Source organism: Rhipicephalus microplus, chromosome 8, assembly GCF_043290135.1.
Source record: "Rhipicephalus microplus isolate Deutch F79 chromosome 8, USDA_Rmic, whole genome shotgun sequence".
Taxonomy (NCBI): domain Eukaryota; kingdom Metazoa; phylum Arthropoda; class Arachnida; order Ixodida; family Ixodidae; genus Rhipicephalus; species Rhipicephalus microplus.
In genome coordinates, this window is record NC_134707.1 from 45,787,652 (window position 1) to 45,813,016 (window position 25,365).

The 25,365-nt window shown below is 46.9% G+C and overlaps 1 protein-coding gene across 1 annotated transcript in view; it reads left to right on the forward strand.

The window, feature by feature from the left end:
* LOC119165376 (uncharacterized) overlaps window positions 1-23,077 on the forward strand; it is a 44,380-nt gene extending 21,303 nt beyond the window's left edge. Inside the window, exons 5-7 of the mRNA XM_075870209.1 lie at window positions 9,499-9,785; window positions 13,949-15,165; window positions 22,894-23,077. Coding sequence (XP_075726324.1) covers window positions 9,499-9,785; window positions 13,949-15,165; window positions 22,894-23,041 — 1,652 coding nt within the window. The 3' untranslated portion in view covers window positions 23,042-23,077. The remainder of the gene's footprint in view (window positions 1-9,498; window positions 9,786-13,948; window positions 15,166-22,893) is intronic.
* The last annotated feature ends 2,288 nt before the right edge of the window (window positions 23,078-25,365 follow it).

A 25,365-nucleotide genomic window follows, 5' to 3' on the forward strand; every position in this document is an offset into this window, starting at 1 on the left:
GACAACAAGGAACAAAACACCATCAACAAGGGAGGCATGAGGACTGTCCCTCTCATACACAACATAAATAGGCAGAGTGCATCAAAGTAACAACAAAAGGAAAAACAAACAATGGTTAGAGTACCAGCTTCATTTACACGCAACAATATCAATGCGCCATACAAACAAGAAAAGACAATAGCCGTGTACGGCAGCCATCAATACAGAATACACTGCACGAATGTATACTACGAAATAAAACGGAACAGTTGCGCTCCTCTACTGTAGGGCCATATTTCAATGTGCATTACAACAAGTAAAACAACCAATGCACCAAGCAAAAAGAAAATAACTCAAAATACACTTCTTATACAATGAAATACGTACATACAAACGGAAAACAACCGACCAAAGGAAAAAAAAAAACATGCTCATAGACCTCAAGTCTCAATGCGCGCAACGACAACTGTACCGGGTCACGCCAATCTTAATCAATTTACGAAATCATTCGGTTTATGCTAACATCTTCCTCCTTAAATGCCAATTCACGCCATATCCACATGACAGCGAAGGCATGCGACATAACACTAAACCTATGAACACTAGAAAAATAACACATTTTCTTGGTTTTTACCTTTATGCAAATTTTCGCACAATGATTGAATTACTTCGATGCTATTTTTCAGCCTTTGGTTCGGCGATTTCCCTTTTAAAAAAAATTACACCGCATCACGTAACTGCCAAAATTTAAAAGACTTGAATACACATCTTGGCGTACAACTGAGTAACAATATTTAACACGCCTGTGCAAAAGTTACTAGAACTGACCGTTCCCCCTGTCTCAACTAGATTCTTTTGAATCGCACACGATGAGGTCGCGGTCCCGGCGGTTTTCCATCAGGCCTGAGGCTACTAAACAACCGAACGTTAGGCTGTGTTTTGCCGTCACGCCTCATTCTGCACTTCGGCCGGCTTTCTTCGGTAATGTGAAAGGGGTACGAGAAGCAGGGGGAAAGCCTGTGCCATTTTTCTTTTGTGTTCTCCCCTATGCGGTATTTAGCCACTATGCCCTTTCGACTCTGACTCTTCGGCAAAGGCCGCTTTCCCGAATTTGTCGAACTGAACCGCACGCTGCGTTGGGGTGGCGTACTTCGTTTCCTCCCTCTACACCTGGCTCGCCGCTTGTGCTTCCCTGAACGCCACCATTGACGTTCCTTGAAACGGACTAATGGCCTACCTTCTCGTCTTTCTTGCGACTGAGTGGGGCCTGACCTAGGCTTGCACAGCGCAGTGCGCTTCCGCTTCTTTCGTTTCCGGCGATGTTTGCTTGCCCCCTTTCTCTCGATGCCATCATCAAGTCGCGTCGGGAACTGAGGGGTTGGGAAGCTCGTTGGAGCTTGTGCTACATTTTTCCCCACGCTCAAACATTTTGAACTCGGTGCCATGACGGACTGCCGGGCCAAATTATCTTTGTTAACGCTGATAGAATCATTAACTGGGCCCTCTGCGGTGGCATCGCTGCACTCCTGAACTGTCGCGTTCTCGCTGTGTTTAGCCACTGTGCTAACCCTATCTGCATGTGACGATCTCGAGACGTCCTCTCGAGGCATGAGGATGGTTTCCAGCTTCTTACTGAGTTCATTAGGGCTGCTGGCACACACCCCATCCTCGCTAGGACCGTTTTTTGATGCTGTCTCTACCTCGAGACCGGCCAAGGCCTCGTTCTCTACATCATTTATATGGATGCATTCGAGAATATGCGGGCCCTTTTCTAGCGCGATTTCTGGTTGTGGCGTTTCATGACGCGCTTCAATGTCCAACGCTTTCCGACGCGCCTTGCTTTCAGACTCTTGTCTTTCTGCTTCGCGCTCTCTTTCAGACTCTTGTCTGAGCTGCTCTTCTTTTGTCCAAACAGAAGTTCCGAACATCCGGAGCATATCTGCCTTAACTACCTTGTAGTTGTTCGCGTTCTGCTGACTGAGTCGCGCAACAGCTTCATTTGCCTCGCAAGGCAGACCCGTGAGTAGCCCTTGACACCATGTGTCTCGCTCAAATGACAGTCCCTCGCCGGCATCGCCGTGCTCACTGCTGGATCGGCTCACCCTGATACCCTCACTGAGGCGAATCTCTAATTGCAGTAACTGCACTTCCCGTTCTCCAGCTTCCCTTGCCGCTTCTCGTTCTCTCTCCCTTTCTTTTTCCCTTTTCTCCCGGGCCCGTGCCCGCTCTTCTCTGGCCTGCGCCAGTTCCTGCTGCTCCTTAATCCATTGTCTCAGTTCGGCGCCCTCGAGGTCTAACTGTTTACCGTACGCGATCCACTTATCAAAATTCATACACTCCATACTGCAACTGTCACTATAATGCCACTATAAAAACAGCGCAATCATTGCAGGATGCAACTGCTTCAACTCTGCGGCTCTATCACCACGCTGTCCACACGGTTCTCGTTCACCCCTCACTGTCTTACTCTTGTACGGAACGTCCTGTCTCGCGGACGCCAGTTTTGTTACAAGCTGCCACTCTAGCGTCGCCAGCGCGAAGTCGGCGACGGGAATGACAGCAGGTTGGTTCGTTCCGTACGCAAGCAGAGACAGTGAAGAGATCAGAGACGTGGGAAAACAAAACAAACTTTACTCTAGTGATATTGCAGCAACACGGGATCTCATACAACACTTCTATACAACTAACAAAATACAACGACACTTGATACAATAAAAGAAATATATAACCGAAACAATAAATCAGCTTACGAGAGAGAACTATTACAACCTACACAAACTAACACGAATAGAACTACAGAGTAGAAAGTTCGAAGATATAAACAGGTGAAGGCATACGTGTGATGACCGGCAGCGTTGTGTCCCCGACGATCGGATGCGAGAAGTCAAAGAGAGTTCTGGCACGACTGCGATGTCGGCGGTGTTGCAACGCTGGTGGCTCCGGGAGGCTAGTGCTTGCAGGTGACTTCGAGCAGGTTGAGCTAACTCGAGGCGAAGTCCCGATGTCTACGTTGCAGACGTTAATATCGCGTCACAACTAGACGAACGGCTGAGTTTAGGTGGCCAGCCGGTACAGAGCCACACTAAAAACTTCTAGAAGAGATGCTTGTTGATCTGCTTCTACACCATCTTGGTCAGCGACTAGTCTGCCTAGCAGGGCAAAATCCTGCGCTTAAATCCCCCTCGTGTCTCCTCGCTCTCTTCCTTGGGGACAAGAGACCTCTACCTGGGTCCAATCATGCGCGTTTAATTGAGGGGAAACTCCGCCCCAAAAATATTTTGACCCCACCCCTTTTTAATAGGGAGAGGGCCCGCAACTAGCGAGAGTGACAACCTGTCGGGTTGTTGTCATACGGCTTGGCCACCAGAGCGTTTCCCACGCTTTTCTCCGTGGGAACGGTCAACCACTTAGCTCTCAGCCGGGCGTCTTGTAGTCTAATCCTTGTACGGGGTATACCGCGGCCTTCTACGACCTTGCAGACGTCGCCACGGTTACAAAAGGATTAACTGTCGGCGGCGACGTTCTAAGGAGAGCACCCCAATTTTGCACTTATCGGTTCCCTTTCATGTGCCGCCGTTTCTCACGGTCAGTCGGGGAGTACGGCGCCCGTTAATTGCCGTGACGCGGTGTCGCCGAAAATAGCCGTCCGTGACAACGCCCGTTTGCCTAGTCTTTGTTCTTGCGGGGTTCGAATGCACTTGTGGCACTTGTGGCTCCAAGCCACGCGAAGCTAAACGGAGCCAAAAAATAGATGATGTTTAGACCCATTTCTGAACACACCCATCCTTCCCACACTGGTGAAGCGCCGTGCGTTGCAGCTCCCATACACACAAATGCCAGAGTATCTTCTAATGTAATTATAGGAAACTCCATGGCATTGGCCAGAACAAGTCTCCTTTATAAAGAGTGTAGACTTCATTTCGAACGATTCTTTGACCTTGGTGCTTAAAACCATCAGGCAACATGTGTTGCACTCAATAATTCTTTGTTCCTGCGTTTAGTTTGTGGGTTCTGGAACAAGATTATCTTGCTGTACTTACCAAAGTCAACTCAGCAGCTTCGCTTTTCCTGTGTTCTACGTATATGAAAGAATCAATGCGACTTCTTGCATGGCTTGTTATGATTGTTTACAGTGGGTACAGGGCAGAGAAATGTATGGCGCTTGTACGGTTGATGACCCGCCGAACAGGGTGAACGCCTTCATCTTATCACTTCACCATTATTCAGTGGCATTAGTGTGTTAGTATTTTACGACAACAAAATGCTTTATGACTTTTTCTGAAGTTTACTTACCCTACAGGCTCAATGCACTTTGTTTCAAACAGTGCACCAGGTTTCTTATCACAATCTTCCAAGAGAATTCATGATGCACAAAGGTTAGACATTGTAGTAAAGCAAGTGTCGGGTAGGCTGAAGTCCCGCACACCGCTGATGGCGTCGACTACCAGCTCGGAGCTGAGGGCGCACTCAGGAAAGGTACGTCATAAGAATAGGAACACCGGTGAGCTGGTAGCCGTTCTTCTTTGGTTGAAACACCACGCACGGGTTGAGTACGAGGAATTAGGAACGCAGAACAGGCGCCCACTCGCAACTAAACTTTATTTGAAAAAAAATGTAAAAAACAAGCAGATACTAAAGTTTTGCACATCGTAACAAAAGGCCCCCAGGAAAAGCAGTAGACTTGGGTATCATCGTTTCCAGGTACGGCATAAGTACAGCGTCAATTCTTGTGAAAGGGAACACGGAAACTCGTGGCCTGTGCACTCCGGTGGCTGCTCGCAGAGCGTTCAAGTGGAAGCGGGAGCAACCACAGTCTCTTTTCGCGCCATCTCTTGCCGAGCAAAGCAACCTGTCATTGCTGATATGGAACCATTCATGGCTGACGTAAAGGCATGGATTTTATTTCACATTTCATACAAAGACAGCAGCCACTCGTCGAACCTGTAGCAATGGCTAGCCGCAGGCCCAACAGCAAAGGTTACCTAGCAAATCCTATAGGATTTGCCAGGTATCTTTTGCCAGATAACCGTCGATTTGGCAGGTAATCGTCAATCTAGTTTCTGTATTTTCTTCTATGCTATAGCACAGCAGGAAATACAGAAACGAAAACGACGGTTGGAACATTTGCAATAAACAAAACTGTCAGTGTTCATTTGTGTGGTGAATAGAAAGCGATTCAAATAACCAAGAACTTACATTAGATTACCAAAGAACGAAGTAAAGGCAACATGCAGATACGTCAAAAGAATACAGACACATATTCATGAAACTGGGATGTAAGAACATCTCTCAAACTTTATTCAACTGAGTAGATATATCAATTGAACTGAAAAATATCAAGACGCGAGTACAATCTTTCAAGGAATAGTCACAAACCCGGTGCGCTACATGTGCACCACTTTTTTTTTTGCTTTATGAACATCGTTCATGTTACACCATTTGAGATAATTGTCGTTTGCAGCGAGTTTGACCCCGTTGTTTCCTTTTTCAGATAGCCAGTGAGAGGAGAAATTGGGCGCCCTGCGTGGAGCCGCCTCTTTGGTGGCGCAGGAGCAGGCCGCATGTTTGCGAATAATGTTTGCTGAGATTAGGTTAATTATTTCGAATAATACTCTTCTATTAATATCAGCTTTATAATTACAGACCTTGATCGTTCATTTCAACGTGAATTTGAGCATCTAGATACTTGCTATGACCTGTTGTAAAAATATTTACCTTGATGGTCACTACTTCCCATGTGGCTCATAGATAAACAAGCCATGCCGTTAAAGCAAATAAGAACATGACACCACATTTTCGATTATAGTATGTGCTATGTTGGTTACTTTTTGTGCGCCCACAATTGGGACCGGCGAAGTGTCAGCGCATTTAGTCGGGCACCTAATTTTTGATCGAATGTTTTGCGAAAACTCAAGCGGCCTGAAAGTCGGACAACACTGTCGCACTCGCGAGCCGTGACATAACAAGCACATAGCTGTACGAGCGTATGCATTCTGGCGAATGATATTGTTCTGTTGTCAGCGGTACGTGAAATTGCCCTATATTAGCTGTCTTTAGTTTTCCACTGCGATCAACCGATGGGTGAATGAATGGATATGGCTGTACCCTTTAGATCGGGCGGTGGCTAGCGCCACCAAGCCGTAATACGTAATGAACCAAAAACTAGGTTTATTTTTTTCCCTTATATAGTGAGGTTGAGGATTCGTACTTTGCAGTGAAGGGTTTCATTTTCATTCGTGCCTTGATTTTAGCCACCAATCAGATAACCTCCTTCTAGTTAATTCTACCCGCTTAAAGACTATTGTGCCCTGACTGTCTCTAAACCCCAGTGCTTTGAAAAACTCTGCGCCATCATACTGAAGTATAGGGTGAAGCCTTTTACAGAACATTATCATGTGTTGGGCAGTTTCTTCTTCCTTTCCACACGCACTGCATTCCGTGTCTACCCCTTCGTATTTGGCCCGAAATTTTTTGGTTCGCAATATTCCCGTCCTGGCCTCAAACAGTAGAGAACTACCTCGAGCATTATCATAGATCAGTTCCTTGGCAATTTCCTGCTTAAAAGTTTGATAGATCTCTAGTTCGGACTTCTTAATCATGCCGATTCTCCACATATCGGTCTCAGGTTCCTTCACCTTCTTCTTAACGAATATTTTTTTTTGGTTTGGCCCCCTGCTGTTTCCAAAGTATTTACCAGTCAATTTTCTGGTTTGCTTCCGCCGTTTGTATCGACATTCTTCATGTACAAGTAGCTGAATACCTTCTTAACCCTTTTAGAAATTCAGCGCTGTCTATCGAACGAAGCCAAAAACACAGTTTTTGCCGCCATGTCTTCTTCACCCAAGAAACGCTCATTGGCCTACCGTCCAAAAGCGGTACACGTCCTGGAAGAACGCAAGCGATGACCATGTGCATTGCAGGGAACGCTCATCGGTGTCGATTCGATGGGACACACAGCCCGCCAACTCACATGAATGAACAAGACATGGCGGAACAGCTATGTTGCCAGACTGAATTTTCTAAAGGGTCTTTTGAAATATTCACAGCGGCTGAAGCTTTGGTAGAAGAAAAAGACTCTGATATTTGCTGCACATGAGTGACATCACATATATCTTGGCGATTGAGCGGTCGCTGTCGGTGTGTTGAGTTTACAGCTTGCGCCGCCTGCCGTGGCATTCTTTCGCACCAATATGTTCTTTTATGGTCAACGTTTCAGCAATGTCAATGCTTAACAAGCCCTCTACTTCCAGTTTTCACGGAACACCACAAATTATTGGGTGAACTTGTCATGGTTTCCTATAAGTATGGCCCTCTATAAATAGTCCTAACTATAGTCGTGTTTGCTGTTTCTAGGGTGATGCAGAGCGTGCGGTGAAGCTGTAACTTGTGCATGCGTGGTCTGGAAGTTGAAGTAATATTTCCTTGAGGTATCACATCATGCATCACGCATAAAACACAAGCGCGGAATGAATAAATGAATGAATGAATGAATGAATGAATGAATGAATGAATGAATGAATGAATGAATGAATGAACGAACGAACGGCTCGATCCGAGTATGACTCCGAAAGGATCGACTCATGAGCCCATTAGCTTAGAATTAGCTCGTTTTACCAAGCTGTTAGTGTCACTATCACAAATTATTATCCTGGCACCTTTCGGTATGGTACCTTGTAATACGAGCTACGATTGGTTGCGAAATAACCAAGAATATTTTTAAGACATACCACTAATTATGTTTGCAAGAACATCTCCGAAGGATTTAGTGGTAGGGGGAGGGGGAGAGGTCAAGGCATCCACTCCTCGTAATTCACGCATTTAATGAATAAATATTGAAATGGTAAAATAATGTTGCTGCTTCGGAATACACATGAGTAGACGTGAGCATAAACAAGAATTCAGGTAATGCTGATAGCAATGCTGAAGATGAGTAGATGGGTCAGGAAAATATGAGTCAGCAAACGAAAGTGGAACTCAGTCACACTCACTTCAGAGAGACATCTTGAGCTTTGCGGCCAGTTATATACATCGAAGTTTTCCTGATCCAAACCCACTTGCTCTCACACTAACAAAAATGTTTTTCAACAAGAGTCAGTCGGACTCAAGCTCACTAAACTATTACTTACCCAGTCTCACTAGAACTCAGGTTCAAGGCTCAATGTGAGTCTGAGTGAGTTCGAGTCAGTCAATTCGTGAGTGCGTTCGTCGACCTATGCCTTTATCTCTTATCGTACAAGAAATACAGATGACACCGCATTTAAGTTGCATGGCACTGCATGGATGGGCTTTCTGCTTATCAGATGTACCCCACAGCTATCAGTCACGGAAACACACAGCAAAATCTTTGCTTCGAGTGGCACGACGTCACCATGCATGCGTAATTCTTGACTCTTCAACTTCGGTGTTTCTTCACCGTCTTCGCAAGGATGTGCATCAGCTTTCATTTTCGTTGAAGGTAAGTAAGCCACCAGTCCATGCGTGTTGTTCATGTCAATCGAAGTATCGCATTTTTTTTTTCAGTCTCAGTCATGCTTATCTTGATACTGTTCAGTGTATTCATGAGTGCAGATATATAGTTATTAGTTTGGTATGTGTCTATTTCTTGTACTGTTGTATTTGTAGAATATTCGTCTAATTGTTTATTCTAAATGTCTACTTACAACAAAGCAAATTTTTTAAGAGATTTTAATTTCGAAACTGCTGCTATGTACGTGGAGAGTCAGGCACTCTCAAGTGGTTTTTCAAACGGTTTTCGCTTGAGGGACCCCCCCAATTTGGTTGTAAAATACTTACTGGAAATAAAGAATGAATGAATCAATCAATGGCGTATATTGTCAGGTTGTGAGAATATGATCAGGTATTTCAAAAATGCTTTCAGGCCCGAGCGCTTTTTACTTACCAAATGATGGAGGCAGCTTGGGGGCGCAAGTGGCTATTGCATATATGCAGCATAAGCGATAACAATAATATTGGTATGATGTTTTAGTCGATACTGGTTTTGTGCCATGTACACCCGCCAGCTAATGTATACGGGACATGGGCGGAACTGTAAAAGTGAATTTTTGTTATGTTAGGACAGGATGCTTCTATTTAGATTGATATCTGCGTAGCTAGACAGGTAATTTGAAGGTATGTTCTCAAAGTTTACAGCAAATTACCAGTTTTGAAACTTTTGTGTCCTGCAGACGTTTGCTGGCGCATGTGCGTTCTCGTGTGCAAGTCTTGGACACACTCCAGTTTTAATTTACAGCCTGTTAGTTTGCGACTTCTCACACTCCCATTGTCTTTGGACAAACCAGAATAGAAATTCAGTTTTGCATAATAGGGTTACTATAGATGCGGAAAAAAATGGTCATAAAACAGTCCTGAATAAAAACGAAAGCATGTGTTTTTTGTGATATGTATGTAAACACCCTTTTTTGAGGTGAACGTACCAGGCTAGTTGTTCACGCCTGGCTACACAGAGCACTCAGTCCCTAATACACTCCAGAGGAACTGCACATCTTTCGTTTATTCCAGATTGCGGCACTACAATGATCCGAAAAATGGGCGGCACAACGGTGGCAGCCGTACTTCTCGTCCTGGCCATGCTGGCCTATGGTTATCCCACTGATGTTACGACAAACACGTCTCTTGGTCTAGTTATGGGTAAACGGCTCGAGCGACTCGGTCTCGCAGTCGAGGAGTACCTCGGTATCCCTTTCGCAAAACCGCCGACAGGAGGGTTGCGTTTCATGGCGCCAGAACCGGCTGAACCTTGGATTGGCACACTGGATGCAAGGAGCAGAAGAACCGCATGTCCCCAGGTGTGTGCTCCTCTTGTGCTTTCGGCCCTGGTCGCTTGAGAGGTAGAGTATCGCCCAGCTACGCTTGATGAGACGCGTTAATTAGCTGGACCACAGATGTACGTTCAAAAATGTCATTGTGTCATAATAACTACTGCGCGCCCATTACGGAGTATCTTTTTGTGATATTTTGGTTGTGATTCGTAACACTCCGGCCATTGTCGTTAAGGCGAAAGCCCTAAACAGCGCATCAAACGCGCGAAATTAACTGATCATCGGCGTTTGTCGCAGCGTTAGCAACAAATGATGAAAAAAAGCACGGGATAACGTCAAAAGATGACGTCATAGTTTCCAGCACTTGTGTCGTAAAATTAAGTCGCTGTGTCGTCACATGACGAAGCCGTCACGTGACATCGTAGCTCAGTCAAGTGTGGTCTGATCATGGAGGCAATGGTAAGCCTGTGGGGTGCCTTCAATATCGAAGGCAATGCGGAGCCGCTGTAGGTGCAGAAAGCTTTGTAAAGGGTGGCTGTGAAGGATCATGACAACCCCTGAGAAGAAAAAAATAAGTGTTTTCCCTTCGAGCCAACCTAAGTGAACGAACAATGGACCCTTTGAGTATTTTGTCTTTTTTATGATTAATCAATTGGTGGGCAAGCATGCATGTTCGAGCCAAAGTTTGAAAAAACGCAAGCGTAATCAGTACACTTTTCGATTCGCAACATATTCGCATATGTGACATTTTATTGCCCCGCCGCGGTGGTCTAGTGGATAAGGTACTCGGCTGCTGACCCGCAGGGCGCGGATTCGAATCCCGGCTGCGGCGGCTGCATTTCCGATGGAGGCGGAAATGTTGTAGGCCCGTGTGCTCAGATTTGGGTGCACGTTAAAGAACCCCAGGTGGTCTAAATTTCCGGATCATATAATGGTTTAATCATATAGTGGTTTTGGGACGTTAAACCCCACATATCAATCAATTATGTGACCTTTTATTGCAAACGAACAACGACGATGGATTGTCGTTGTTCGACAATCCATCGCCGAACAACGACCTTAAGCTAGCGCTCTTTGCGTCACTCTAACACAACAGTGTGGCAGGATTAGCACCGTATTCAGAAATGTTTCTGTGTGTGTGTGTGTGTGCCCCGCGGCATTGGTCTATCACTCTAAAAAAATATCGAGTAAAGAGGGTGTATTTTTGTCCCACAACAATAATCTTCATCAGGCTTGCGTGCGCTTCCTTTCTTGAAAACTCGGCACTGGCCACTTTCATATCGAGAATGCAATGTAACCCTGATAATGGGCATGTCGATCGTGACCGGAATGTACCGGGCGCGGGGCGATAGCGCAAGGATGGAACGCAATATAGATGACGATTATTGTTGTGGGACAAAAAGACAGCCTTTTTACTCGCTCTTTTTTAGGGGCGAAGCTCCTTAGGGCGTGGGCTGTGCGTCCCCTGTAGCCTGTATGTAGCCACCTCTAGTTTAGTTCTTGCAGTGTTCACTAGATGGCGGTACCGTCTCCTGTACGTAGCCACCTCTCGTTTAGTTCTTGTAGTGTTTACTAGATGGTGGTACTTGTAGCTGATGATGAATAGATGCAAGATGTTATAAACTAGAAAGCGGTGCTTGTAGTTGATGAAAGACGCGAGATCTTATAAAATAGGAATGATGTCACATATGGCGCGTGTCATTGGTTGAAGGCAATCGTTCAATTTAGTGCGGCGACGTACGCTAGGGGGAGCGATGTAATAAAATCGAGTGGGCAAAATGTACAGAGGATTCATGGTTTACCAGGTTTACCTCCGGAGCTTCGCCCACTCATCATCATTCACTTCGTGGATATGGCGGAATTTTTTTAGAGTAGTCGCTCGGTGCTAGGCTGTGGACCCGCAGGTCGCGGGATTGAATCCCGGCGGCGGTGGCTGCTTTTTCGATGGATGCGAAATGCTGTAGGCCAATGTGCTGAGATTTGGGTGCACGTTAAAGAGCCCCAGGTGGTCGAAATTTCCGGATCCCTCCACTATGGCATCTCTCGTAATATAATGGTGGTTTCGGGACGTTAAATCCCACATATCAATCAAGAATTTTTTGTAGGTTGTGGAGGCACTCACTGACTACCATAAATAACGCCTATTTTTAATTCATGCCCTCGGTAAAGCGTACACCTCCATCCAAACATAAAGGGGATAGAAGAAAGAACTTATACCTTGGCTACAGGCCTGGCTAGGATGCGTAAACATTTTTAGGCGCTTACACTCACGTCGAGAGTCAGGATGCGTTCTGCAGTTCTGTCGATAACAAACTTAACAGAATATCGCAGACAAACAAGCAATGCCTCAACACAAAGAGAGCTGCGATCTTTTGTGTGTTTTCACAGAAGAATGGCCTTTCAGGCCTATCGTATGAAAGGTTCAATTGTGTTTTTTTCTGAGCAAGCGAACGGCTGATCTAGTTGTGGTAGCCTATCTTATGACAAAAGAAATTGGTATGTCTCCTCACATGAACGACAGTTTGGCGTGAAGATGCCTCTTGGTTTGTGCCAGGAACTGTTTTTGATAGACGAATACAGAAGCTAACGTCACATTATTGAAGGAGACAGAAGAGCAGCCTGTACCAGAGAAAAATCTTTCTTGAATTGGAAGTGAAGGCATCCAAACTCGTCGTACTTCAATAGATTTATATCAACCCCGACATTGATAGTAGATACCAACGCACTGTTATTTTTAATGCATCACGTACGACTAACGAATGCAACCACTATGAGCTGATGAACGTATTTCTGATGAAACTGGTATACGTTCTAACTTGTTGTTTGAATACTCCAACTTTCTTAAAATCTTCCAATTTTCTATGCATACAAACGTTCCTCGAACGTGCTATTCTTATTACGTAACACCAAAATGTTGTCAAGTACATGGTACCTATAAAAAATTCGTAGTTAGATACATCTGCACAAAATGTCAACACATGCAAAGCTACCTGCGCTTTACGGTATCGGATACCCAAGAAATCGCAGATGATTGTATTGATTATGTCTCAGCAGAACGGCCGTAGTACGTAAAACGGATTACTTTATTGGCATAATAAATATATTCAATGCTGTTAAGGCAGTAATGACGCTTAGTTTGGTAAGTTTGCATCTTATAACTTGCAATATCTGACAGTGCACTGCCAGATCAATATGACAAATAGAGCGGTTAAGTACAGCCTTCGACATGCAAGCTCGTTGGTTAGCGCACCTATTATAGTTAAGCAAATACTTGTTAAACAAGAGGCGCTGAAGCAATTGTACAGTCATGAGAATAAAAGAGGCGCGCCTCACGCCACAGAGCTTACAATGTTAGCCCACTGACCCGGAAGGGGTGGATTCAATCTCCATCACGGTATAGTCGCACTATGGCAAAGGCGAAACGCCAAATGCCCGTATGCCGCACTACGTCGGTGAACGCTAAAGAACATGAGACAGTCCAAATTTTCAGAGAATTTCCCTACATCGTCTCCTAGCCTAATACCGTGCTTTTGGCTTGTAAAACCGCATATATTGTTATTAATGGAGTGCAAGAGGGTAGCAGGAAGAAAAGAGTGGCTATAAGAAATAAAGGTGGCCACATGAAGAGTTGAATCATTCTTGAACTTCTCTGTAAAACTAATTCTGTCTGCGATAACAGAAATCTTGGGCTTTTCCGGAATGGCTTGCAGTCTTCTCTTCCTTTCAGTTAGCTTTATATCTTTCTCCTGAAATCATCTTCATAAATATAAGTCAGTATAATGCACTTTCTTTTCTTGAAGCACACTCTGGTTGACTAATCTGGTTCAATACAGTGGCACCAACTCAACCAGAAATAGTTTTGGAAAACTGAATATATTTTGCGCATTGATAAAAAGGTATAAACGAATTGTGGGCTGTGTTAGTCAAAACTCCTACATGTTCAGCCTACACAGCTTAGTGAATAACTTTAAGGTGGCTTCGACAACTTTTATTTGTGAGCACAAAGTTTATCCAGTGAACGCTAGGTTTTGATTGCTTCTTTTTTTTTCTCTTGAAGTAATTCGCCCCACGATAGCAAGCTACACGGCCGGAATTCTATCCCGCGCTCTTGAGCTGAGCTGTGCAACATCTCAGCGCCTAAGCAACGCGCTGCGCCTTTCATACAGCCCTTGCATTTGCACCATCCGCAGGTGTTCACCATGCCTCTCGCCTTCGGTGGCATCGAACACACAGAAGACTGTCTGCACCTGAATGTTTGGACTCTCCAGAACCGATCGGAAGAGGCCGTTCCCGTTCTAGCTTGGATCCACGGCGGCGGTTTCATGGAGGGATCGTCCGCACAGAGATATTACAACGGCGCCGTGCTGGCCGCCAAGACTGGTCTGGTAATCGTGAGCTTCAACTATCGGCTCGGCATTCTCGGCTTTCTGGACGCCAACACGACGCAGGCGCCGGGCAACATGGGTCTCATGGACCAGAACGTGGCCCTGAAGTGGATCCGCGACAACATCGGGCGATTCGGGGGCGACCCCGCAAAAGTGACCATTTTCGGCGAGAGCTCGGGCGGTATGAGCGCCCACGCGCACGTGATATCCCCAATGAGCCGTGGTTTATTCCAAAGAGCGTGTCTGATGAGCGGTACTCTACAGGGTCAAGGTTTCTATCAGACAGTCAACGAGAGCATGATCAAAGGAAACACTATCGCTGTAAAACTCGGCTGCACAGACAACCAAACGAACATTTTTACAGATCCGGATACAGTAGTAGCGTGTTTGCGCTCCAAAAATTCATTCGAACTCGCTCGGTTAGCGAGCACGATATTCAAGCCAAAGCTATTCCCTTTCCTGCCAACTTTTCCTAACGTGTTTTTTCCCGTCGAGCCCCGCCGAGCCGTCAGACAAGGATTGTTCAATGAAGCAGATCTGCTGGTCGGAGTCACTTCGGACGAAGGGGCCATAGCTGTCATGTTTCCCATTAGCAACGAAATCATCCCGCGCGAATTTCATAGCGGTGTCACAGGAACCCTATTTGAAAGATCCATACGTGAACGCGTGTTCGCGTGGCTGAAGGCAGATTTCGCCAGGCCGTTGGATGCGTACTTACCCGAGAAGAAAGACAGGCGGTCCCTGAGACGCGGCTACCTTGACTATTTAACGGACTCCCTGTTCGTTTGTCCCATGCACCTCACCGCGGAGGAAATGTCCGGCAAGGAACACTCCGTGTACACCTATGTTTTCGGCCACCGGTCCAAGAAAAGTACACTCCCTGCCTGGATGGGGACTCCTCACGGCTGGGATATCGGCTACACATTCGGGATGCCTCTTGTGGACCGAGTGCGCTTCACTCCGCAAGATGTCAATGTGTCGGAAGTGGTTATCACTGCCCTCTCGACGTTCGCTTCAACGGGGTAAGTTGGTTAAATTAAATTTCTTTGTCCAGCCAAGCTACAGTGACCAAATTACTGCAACCAAATTATAGAGGCGTTAAGACGCATTCCAAGCTCAACTACAACGCGAGAGTTAACGCCGAGGCTTAAATTGTACTATGTTAACTGTAATGTGGAATTTTTTATATAAATGCAAAGAAAGAAATTATTGAAGAAACGACCAATTGCCGCTGGTGGCGACCGCACGTACTACTTTAGGATAGCCCTATACAAGGCATAAATGATGAACAGCAGTCGCTATAGTTCCCCGGTCCACTGCATTGGGTATTTCTGCGCATGTGAATCTGGAAGTGCTAGACAGCGTTGCTCGTAGCCATGACGGCTCACGTGGAAACGTTCTTTTTGTGTGTGTTTTTTTCAGCTGGCATCACGTAGTATGCGATCCTTTTAGAAAAAAGCAGCTCACCAATAACCCCGCCCACACTATCTGAAGGTATCAAATCTGCTGGAATGAGACCCTAGCTGTGAATAGTCGATTGAAGTTAAATTAGACACAACCGTGTCCTTGCTATATACACATGATGAAACCGAAGCACAATGAAGCCAATGAAAGTTTTAGGTCACTATTTCCAGTCTTCAATCCGTAATGCGGGAATTTTGATATAAATATCAAGAAATGAATGCGGAAGCAAAACCAACAACATTCGGTAGGTTCTGGGTACCAATTCTGCCATGCATCATGATTTTGTTTTCAAATCACTTGTATGCCAATTTCTTCCACCAGTTATATTACACAAATGTGTCCATCGCGACTGCGCAGACGTATTTCCGTAACGGAAGTGATGTTTTAATATATTGTTACACAAGGCAAGGTAACTTAATGGGGGTTTTTAATGGGCCCTGAGTCCGCGATCACAGTATAATGATGATGATCTCCACCGCCCTGGCTCGTACCCACTCAGAGGGATCGCAGTGGAGGCAACTTCGTCTTCAGTCTCTACCCGCGCTTCCCTTGTTTTTCCTGGTAGTGATACTTCTTATGATTCCTCCGGTCTCAGACGAAGCCCTCTGGGTGAGTCATTCTTGCATCCTTCGTGTAAACGGCTTCAGGCGGGCAACATGGGTCACCTCTGTCTTGCATGAACGTCGGCCACTAGTGGTGACACGTGCAATTTTATAGTTGACATCGCTGAGACGATGGAGTATCACGAAAGAACCGGCGTAGTGTGCCAGTAGCTTTTGGCTCAAGCCACGTCTGCGTATCGGGGTCCACACCCACACTAGATCACCGGGGGCATAGCTTACATGCCTCTGTTGACTGTCGTAGCGAGTATTGGAGGACTCTTGCACTGCCAGTGTACGTAAGCAGGCAAGTCGACGTGTATCTTCCGCACGACACAAAGTTTCCGCGATCGTTAAATCGTCATGGACGACAAAAGGAAAGATAGTGTCCAGCGTATGTCGAGGTGAGCGAGCGTAGAGCAGATAGAAAGGGCTGTCACCTGTCGTTTCATGTTTCGACATGTTGAAGGCGTACGTGACGAATGGTAAAACTTCATCCCAGTTTTTGTGGTCGGAGGCGACGTGCATTGACAACATGTTGATCAACGTTCGGTTTGTGCGCTCGGTGAGGCCGTTAGTTTGCGGATGATACGCAGTTGAGTGTCGGAACTTGGAGGCACACAAACGAATCAATGATTCGACAATATCAGCGGTAAATTGTCGTCCACAGTCACTTATTATCACGCGAAAAGGTCCGTGTCGGAGGATGACGGAATGCAACAGGAACTCCGAAACCTGGACTGCCGTGGTGGAGCATAAGGCAGCCATTTCGCAGTACCGCGTCAGGTAGTCGGCGCATACAATTATCCACCGGTTACCTTTTGAGGAGCGTTGAAATGGTCCCATCAGATCAATGCTGACCTTTTCAAAAGGGGAACCGGGAGGCTTTACAGGTTGCAGGTGACAAACTGGACCCGAGGAGGGCCGCTTGTGGCTCTGGCACTGCGTAAAGCTGGCCACGTAGTTCTGAATTGTCTTGCTCATTTTCGGCCAATAGAACCGCTCTTTCGTGCGACAGTGTTCGTGCGGTGCCTAGATGGCCAGAGGTGGGGTCAATATGCGTGAAACGCAGAACAGACGTTTGGAGGGACTCAGAAAGAACTAGCAGAAAGCGGACGCCCGTCGTGGACAAGTTTCTCTGGTAAAGAAGACCATTTCGGACGCAAAATCGGCCTTCGCTTAATGAAGTTCTCGCTCCAGGGAAGAGAGCTTTCAAGCTTGGGTCATTACGCTGCTCAGCGGCGAAAGTCAGGGGCATCAGGAAAGCCAGACGACATAGAAGCGATAAGGTGGTCAAAGTTATCGCCTTCACAATCTGTCGATGGTAGCGGCATTTTGAAGAGGCAATCCGCATCAGCGTGTAGACGGCCAGTCTTGTATGAATTGGTGAAGACATGTTCTTGCAAACGAATGGCCCATCGTGCGAGGCGGCCGGATGGGTCACGAAAGTTGACCAGCCAACACAGGGAATGGTGATCTGTGACGATAGTGAATGGGCAACCATAGATGTGTGAGCGAAACCGTATCATGGCAAAGACTACCGCTAGGCATTCCTGTTCGGTCACTGTGTAGTTGCGTTCAGGCTTGCTTAAAGAACGACTTGCATACGCCACAACGTGTTCCTTCTTGCCAGAACGCTGAACGAGAACGGCACCGATACCGATGCCACTTGCGTCTGTGTGAATTTCCGTGGGCGACGAAGGATTGAAGTGCCGAAGTATTGGCTGCGAAGTTAACAAAGACTTCAGCTTGTAAAAAGCGGCATCACACTCGGAGGTCCACTGAAACGGGCTGTTCTTGCGTAGAAGGTTCGTCAGGGGGTGAATGACATCCGCAAACTTGGGTACGAACCGGCAAAAATACGAGCAGAGCCCGATGAAGCTACGCAGTTGTTTCATAGATTTAGGACGCTCGAACGATTCAACGGCCGCTGTATTTTGTGGGTCAGGTCTAATGCCATTTTGTCGACGAGATGTCCTAACACCAATGTCTGTCACTCGCCAAAGTGGCACTTTTTCAAATTCAATACAAGGCCAGCTTTTTCAATGCAGCTGAGCACGAGGTCTAGGCAAGTGTTGTGCTCCTCAAACGTACGTCCAAAAATTACGACATCATCAAGGTAACACATGCATATATGCCATTTTAAATCACGCAATATAGAGTCCATAAATCTTTCGAATGTCGCAGGAGCATTACATAATTCGAATGGCATAACGTTGAACTCGTAAAGTCCGTCGGTCGTAACGAATGCCGTCTTTTCTTTGTCAGCTGCGTGCATCGGAATTTGCCAGTAACCTGATCTCAGGTCGACAGATGAAAAGTAGGACGCGGAATGCAGGCAGTCTAGAGCGTCATCTATGCGCGGCAGTGGATAGACGTCTTTCTTGGTAACAGAATTCAGTCGGCGGTAGTCAACGCAAAATCTCCACGTACCATCCTTCTTCCTCACTAGAATGACGGGAGCAGCCCACGGATTTGCCGATTCCTGTATTATTCCCTTTTCCAGCATTTCTTGGACTTGCTCATTGATGATCTTGAGCTCCGATGGTGCCACTCGGTAAGGTTTCTGCCTAATGGGATGCGCCGACTTGGTTTGGATTTCATGACGAATCCGGGAAGCTGGGATTAGGGGCCTTTGGCTGTATTTAGAAAAATTGAACACTTTCGAGTGCTTAGATAGAACGTCGAGCAGTGTATGACGTTCACTTTCGTCAAGTGACTTGCTGACCATTTGTAGCAATTAGACATCTTCTGAACCTTCTAAGCCTAGATGTTCATTTTGGTTTGTAGCATCAACAAGCGCAACCAGCGTCGTAAATGACTCGGGTCTAAATACTGCAAGTTTCATGCCGCCTGGCAGAATTGCAGGCTCCATGGAACTGTTTATTGTCCACACACCTGCCCGTCTATCAACGACTGACACTATACAATGGGGAATGAGAATAATTTTTTTAGGCATGCGAAGGGAATCGGTTCGAGCGTGGCGTCAAACGTGCCACAGTTGTTACTGGAACATGTCACGGGAACTCACACAGCAGAAAATGCAGGAACGACTGTATCCACGGAGACGAAAAAGATGCATTCCTCCAGACAGGAATTTTCCAAGAGCGCCGTTGGGAAAGTACCGTGTATAGAAAGATGCCCACTTCTGCAGTCTACAGTTGCCCCACACTCACACAAGAAGTCAATACCCAAGATAACGTCATGTGTAGACCGCGGAATAACCGCAAACTCTGTGCAAAACACCTTGCCCCACAGTGAGACGTCCACAGTACAATATCTCACCGGACACAACACGTCACCACTTACACCACGAAATGTCACCCCACGGTTCAGCCAAAACATCACTTTTGGTCCTAGCAGGTTCTTAAAATTTACACTCATCACCGAGACTGTCGCGCCTGTATCCACAAGTGCCATAGTAGCCACTCCATCGACAACAACATGAACTTTGTTCTTCAACATAAACGCTGACGGGGGTATATCTGTAGATAGCACCTGTGATCTCGCGGCCTCACCCCCACTGGCCGCACCGACTAGTTTTCCGACGGCGGTGTACGTGCGCGTCGCCGGGGCGACGGCGATCGTGGAGCACGGGGAGCTGGTGGTGGCGTCAAACTTCGATCAGAGGCCGGCGCGGGGTAGCATGACCTGGTAGGTGCTCGTGGTTTCCGTAACGTGGAGAGCGGATGGTCGAAAGGTGGGTGAGACATGTGCCAAGACTGTCGCTGATATGGGCGGTGGTCACAAAAACGTGCAATATGACCCGGGATGCCACAGTCGTAGCATACCGGAATCGGTCGAGGGGCACGTGGCTGCTCAGAGTAACGACTCCTCTCGGAAGGCATGGGTTAGTGGTGCAGTCCTTCAGGGGAACTGTAGGCAGGCGATGTTGGGTAAACAGGCGGGCGAAAACTTCGTTCGTAGTTGGGAGTTGGTTGACGGGGGAATCCAGCCTGCCGTGTGCCTTGATATTCATTAGCGTCTGCAGCGTTGATCGATGGTTGCCATGGTAGAAGAGAAACAGGAGTCCACACACGTTCTGGTTCGTTTATTTACACATCCTGAAAATTGCTGGGGCGATGATAGGTCTGCTGACATCGAAGCATTTCTTCTCTGACGATCTGCCGTATGGTCAAAGCAAGGTCGTTAGGCGGCACTGTTTCAACACTAGCCACAGTGGGGACGTTGGACAGGCGGCCGAATTTCGGAGAAATTCGTTGCATCTTTAGGGATTCAAATGTACGACAGGGCTTCATCACGTCGGGTACGGAGTTCAAGCAGTCTTTCCCAATTAAGAAATTGTACACGTCTTCGGCTATACCCTTGAGAACGTGTCCAACCTTGTTTTCTTCAGACATCCTCCCATTCACGATCTTGCACAGCTTCAATATTTCTTCAATGTATGTCGTACATGTTTCTCCCGGAAGATGTGCCCTCCGAGACAATGTCTGCTCCGCGCGTTTCTTCTTTGCGTCCGAATCACCGAAGCACTTCTGCACTTCTTCAACAAAACGTTCCCAAGTCGTGAACATGTCCTCGTGGTTCTCGTACCACATGAGGGCGGTGTCAGTTAACGAGAATACAACATGATTGAGCTGTTCGTTCGAGTCCCAGCCATTGCTTCTGCTCACCCGCTTGTAGTTCTTGAGCCACACGTCGACGTCTTCTCCTGATGTCCCGCCGAAGTTTGGTGGTACTCTGTAGTACGGCACGGAACCCATCGGAGTTGGCCTCGAAGCGTTGGATGGCTGCTCTTGAGCCATTACGATCGGCGAAGGTGGAAGTCCGGCGAGGCGGCGGCTGCGACGAAGTCCTGGTAGTGATGCTCCCGTCTTTGGGTTCGTCCTACTCAGCACCTCCACCAAATTGTTACACAAGGCAAGGTAACTTATTGGGGGTTTTTAATAGGGCCCGAGTCCGCGATCACAGTATAATGACGATGATCTCCACCGCCATGGCTCGTACCCACTCAGAGGGATCGCAGTGGAGGCAACGTCGTCTTCATTCTGTACCCACGCTTGCCTTGTTTTTCCTGGTAGTGATACTTCTTATCAATATATACACAAAGTTACAGCAAGGAAACATACGTGAAGAAGGGGTTCCGTCGGGCATCCCCTCACCAGTAACCTCTCAGTCCTCAGCGAGTGGCACTAACCACTCGGCCATGGAGCGTACGTTGTCAAGCGTGCTTACAGCGCCCTAAATGGTTTGATTATCCAAAACTTCAGCGCGTTTTCGTCATCAGTAGCAAGATGGCGCAAACGGCTCGCGTTTAGCGTCCTCTGAAGGTCGTCACCTCGTCGCCTCTCGCGTTTCGATAAGCGCCGCCTCCACGGAGCGTCGTCTCCTGCGCACACGCTCAACAGACTTGTCATTTGGTAGAGCACAAAGGTCGATTTGCTTGCTGCCACGGCTGTGTCTTCGAAAAGAGTACGCCGCTCACACACAAAGATGAATTGCGAGAAGTGTTCGCACTTGTACTGTGTATACTGATGCGCGTGTTATTTGCGTCTTTCTGTTAGCACACTGCGCTTTTCGCGCTGCGAGAGTTGTTAGTGCGCACTCGTTCTCTGTATGCTCATTTAGTGCGTGCTTTCTGCTTGAAGTGTGCGCTGCAAATGTCGAGCTGCTTGCCGTCGCTCACGTCACTTCACGGTTGGTTGCTGTATCATTCATGCATTTGCCCTTGTGGCGCAATAATGCACGATAAACGCTGAACCACCTATGTAAAGCCATGTTTCACTTTCGCGTTATACCGATTCCTCTAAAGAGGGATCAGCCACATTTTTAGATGCGAAGCAGCTTAGGGTTGAGCTCAATGCGGTGGGCGGCGTTACCACATTTCTTGCACTTGCGCGTCCGCTCCCCTCATCGCTCCTCTCCTCCATGCCCTCCCGGCTCACCTCGCAACGTCGATGCAGCCAGCGTCTTATAGGGAGTTTCGTTGGAATAACGGACTGGCCTGTTCGCATTGCACAACCGTTCACTGGCCACCCTGTATGTATCGGCACTGGATTTTGACCTCCAAAGCAGTGCCGGTAGGAGATATCTCCTATGCGTTATTGAACAATAAGCAATCGCAGTGTGCGCGTTAACTAAAAGCAGACTGTTGATCTCTGTGGCCAATCAGAGTCGTCTCTTTTTCATTGTCCATTAGTAGCGATTAGCATGTTCTAGTAGAAAGCACCGGACCATCCCTGTGTGGACAGACGCGCGGATGGCTGCAAGGACGGATGAACGCATAGATGGACGCAGGGATGGACGCACGGATGGACGTGCGGACGCACGAACAGACTAACGCGCAGATGGGCGGATGGACGCACGGATGGTCACACAGACGGACGCATGGGCGGACGGAAGCAAGAACGAATGGACGGATGGATGCTTCGCCCCACTCTCCATCATTCGCCCCGTGGATATGCTGCCATTTTTTTTTCTTTTTCTGTTTGCCTCAGTAGAGCATTTTATTGAGGCCCTGGACTCAGGAGTAAAAGCAATACTTTTTGTTTTGTTGGTCTTTCAAAGTTATGTGAAAAACAGTTTGTGAGGACCAGAAGAGTTTGTATTGATGTACACCGCGAAGGCTTTTCTTTGATTTCTCGGCATTCACTGCCTGAAGTAAAATTCTGAAAATCCACATATTAGGCTATACGTCTATACCTTGTATTTCTCTTTTGTTCTTAGGGTGCCGCAGCTTCCAGGGCCACAGCCATGGCCTAAGTACACCGCCGACAACCCAGTATCAGTCTATATTGCTGGTGACAACATAACAGAAATCCACTCATACCACATGGAAAAATGCAACATATGGAAATCATACTGGAATATGTAAGTGGTGATACTGTAATAAAAGACGTCGCTTGAAAGACTTGCCTGGTTTGCTGATGTCTCCTGCTTGTAAAAGCGAATGAGCTCTTTGACTAGCCTGTGTAGGTTGTCCGTCCATGTCTCCGTGCCAACGCGCCGCACCACGTTCCTCCGCCGCAGTTGTTGGAACGAGGACAAGTAGGTCAAGCCACAGCTGCGCGTTGACGCGGTGGTGGTAGCGATCAGGTGAAGCGTAAGATGCCTATTTAAACTCCTGCAGTAACATAAAAAGTGTGCAATAAGTAGTTTAATAATACCACCATATGATTGCGAGAGACGCCGTAGCGGAGGCCTCTGGAAATTTCGACTACCTGGCGTTCTTTAACGTGCACCCAAATCTAAGCACACGAACCTACAATATTTCCGCCTACATCGAAAATGACGGGTGGAAAGACAGACGAACTGACGGACGGACGGATGAATGGACGGATGGACGGACGGACGTACGAACAGACAGACAGACAGAGAGACAGACAGACAGACAGACAGACAGACAGACGGGTGGGCGGACGGAAGCAAGAACATACTCACGGACGAAAGACAGACGCACGGACAGGTAGACGGACATACGCATGGATAGATGCATGCACAGACGCAAGAACAAACGAACGAACGGAAGTACGGATGGACGAAGGACGCAAGGATGGACGAGCAGAAGCACGGATGGACGGATGATCTTAGCATTCAGTTCAGTTTATCTCGCGTAGAAAACCACATACGGCATCTCAAATACCCCTGTGGCTAAAACCTATGTGCTGCCGGCCTCCATGATCGGATATCCAACTAGAGAAAAGAAGATGAACTTGAAGAACTTCTCCACGCGGCTGCTCCGTTACACCTCTGAGCCGATGTGCCACCTCTACATTTTATAGATATATGGTGCAGATATTTCTGTGCCATGTCGGTAATGAACGTCACCCGAAGTACACTGTCAACACAGCCGGAGATCGAGGCCAAATTATGGGAGTATTACAGAAAATTCTCATTGTTTTCTATCAGGAATTTCATATATTTTGCGTACGGTGCCTCCGGCTGAAAATGGCTGGCAGGCTATGCCAGCGGAGCTCTTGAGGACGCTCAACTAAGTCGGTTTAAAACAGCGCAAAACTATGAAACTCGTGAATTTTCTTTCAAATGGCTAATAATTTGCGAAGAATCCATAACATACTTGCCAGTGACACCATTCAAGATATTTTCCATTGGGCAAGCTCCATGTACCATTAAGAGAGGGCAAAGTTTGCTCATTTGCTACTGACAGTTTCCCGGGCAGCGGACGTTTGTTCAAAAGGTAGGAAAGAAAGCTTATTTCTTTTTTGCTAAGACTTTCAGAGCGACAATCGGTGACACTTCACCTCTAAAGATACCATACGTTGGGAAGTGTAACAAACTTTATTGTGAGTGTAATTAAACTTTCTTTGTGACCAGGTGCGCGATGTCTTCACGCAGAGGTGGGTGACTTCCTCATTTCATGTAGCCATGGCTAGTAGCACCGACGACCGAGCGCTTTCCACCAGGCATAGCTGGTCCTCGGGGTTTCACGACGTCAACGACACCTCCCACTGGTCTTCTAGACTTTATTGCATGCTGTGTTCGTTCGTGGGCGGGACACTCGGGTGTTTGCCGAGTCCGGGCCGTATTCAATGCCCCTGCTGTAGGTGTGGTGTAGTAAGCGAAAAACAATTTTTCTCGCTTTAGTGCATTGTTACTTCAGTTAAACTTCGAAGACAACATTTTTCGTGAACACCTTTCGTCCCATAGCCTCACTGGCCACTCACGACATCAGTGGTTAGACATACCACATAATTTGTCAAACGAGATGAACTAGAACAAATGAATAGGTTAAATACTTAAAAATTCGGCAGATCCCACATACCTTAGGAATCGGGGGTATGCGGGAGAAAGGTGACCATGTTGTATTTTCGATTGAGGGATACCGTTTTGAAATCACACTAAATATTTTTGAAAAATTCGCGTGCACATACATATGTTGAAGACTAGCAGATGTTCATATAACCAGCCCTTTGCACTTGCGCAACGAGACCAACAGGAACAAGAGTACTAGCAACACCAGATGCGACAAGCTGATATGAAGTGCTGGTGCTCGCGAGGATGGTAGCTCTGAACACCTGTGCATAAATCAACTTCAGCGCATCGCATCTAACTACAAGTTACGTTAACCCGACGTGAAAAGCTGAATCCTATGAGTACATATGTAGTGTTCCCAAAATTGAATAGTCACTGCAACCACAGTTGACGTTTCAAGAAGATTAGATATTTGAAGAGTAGTTA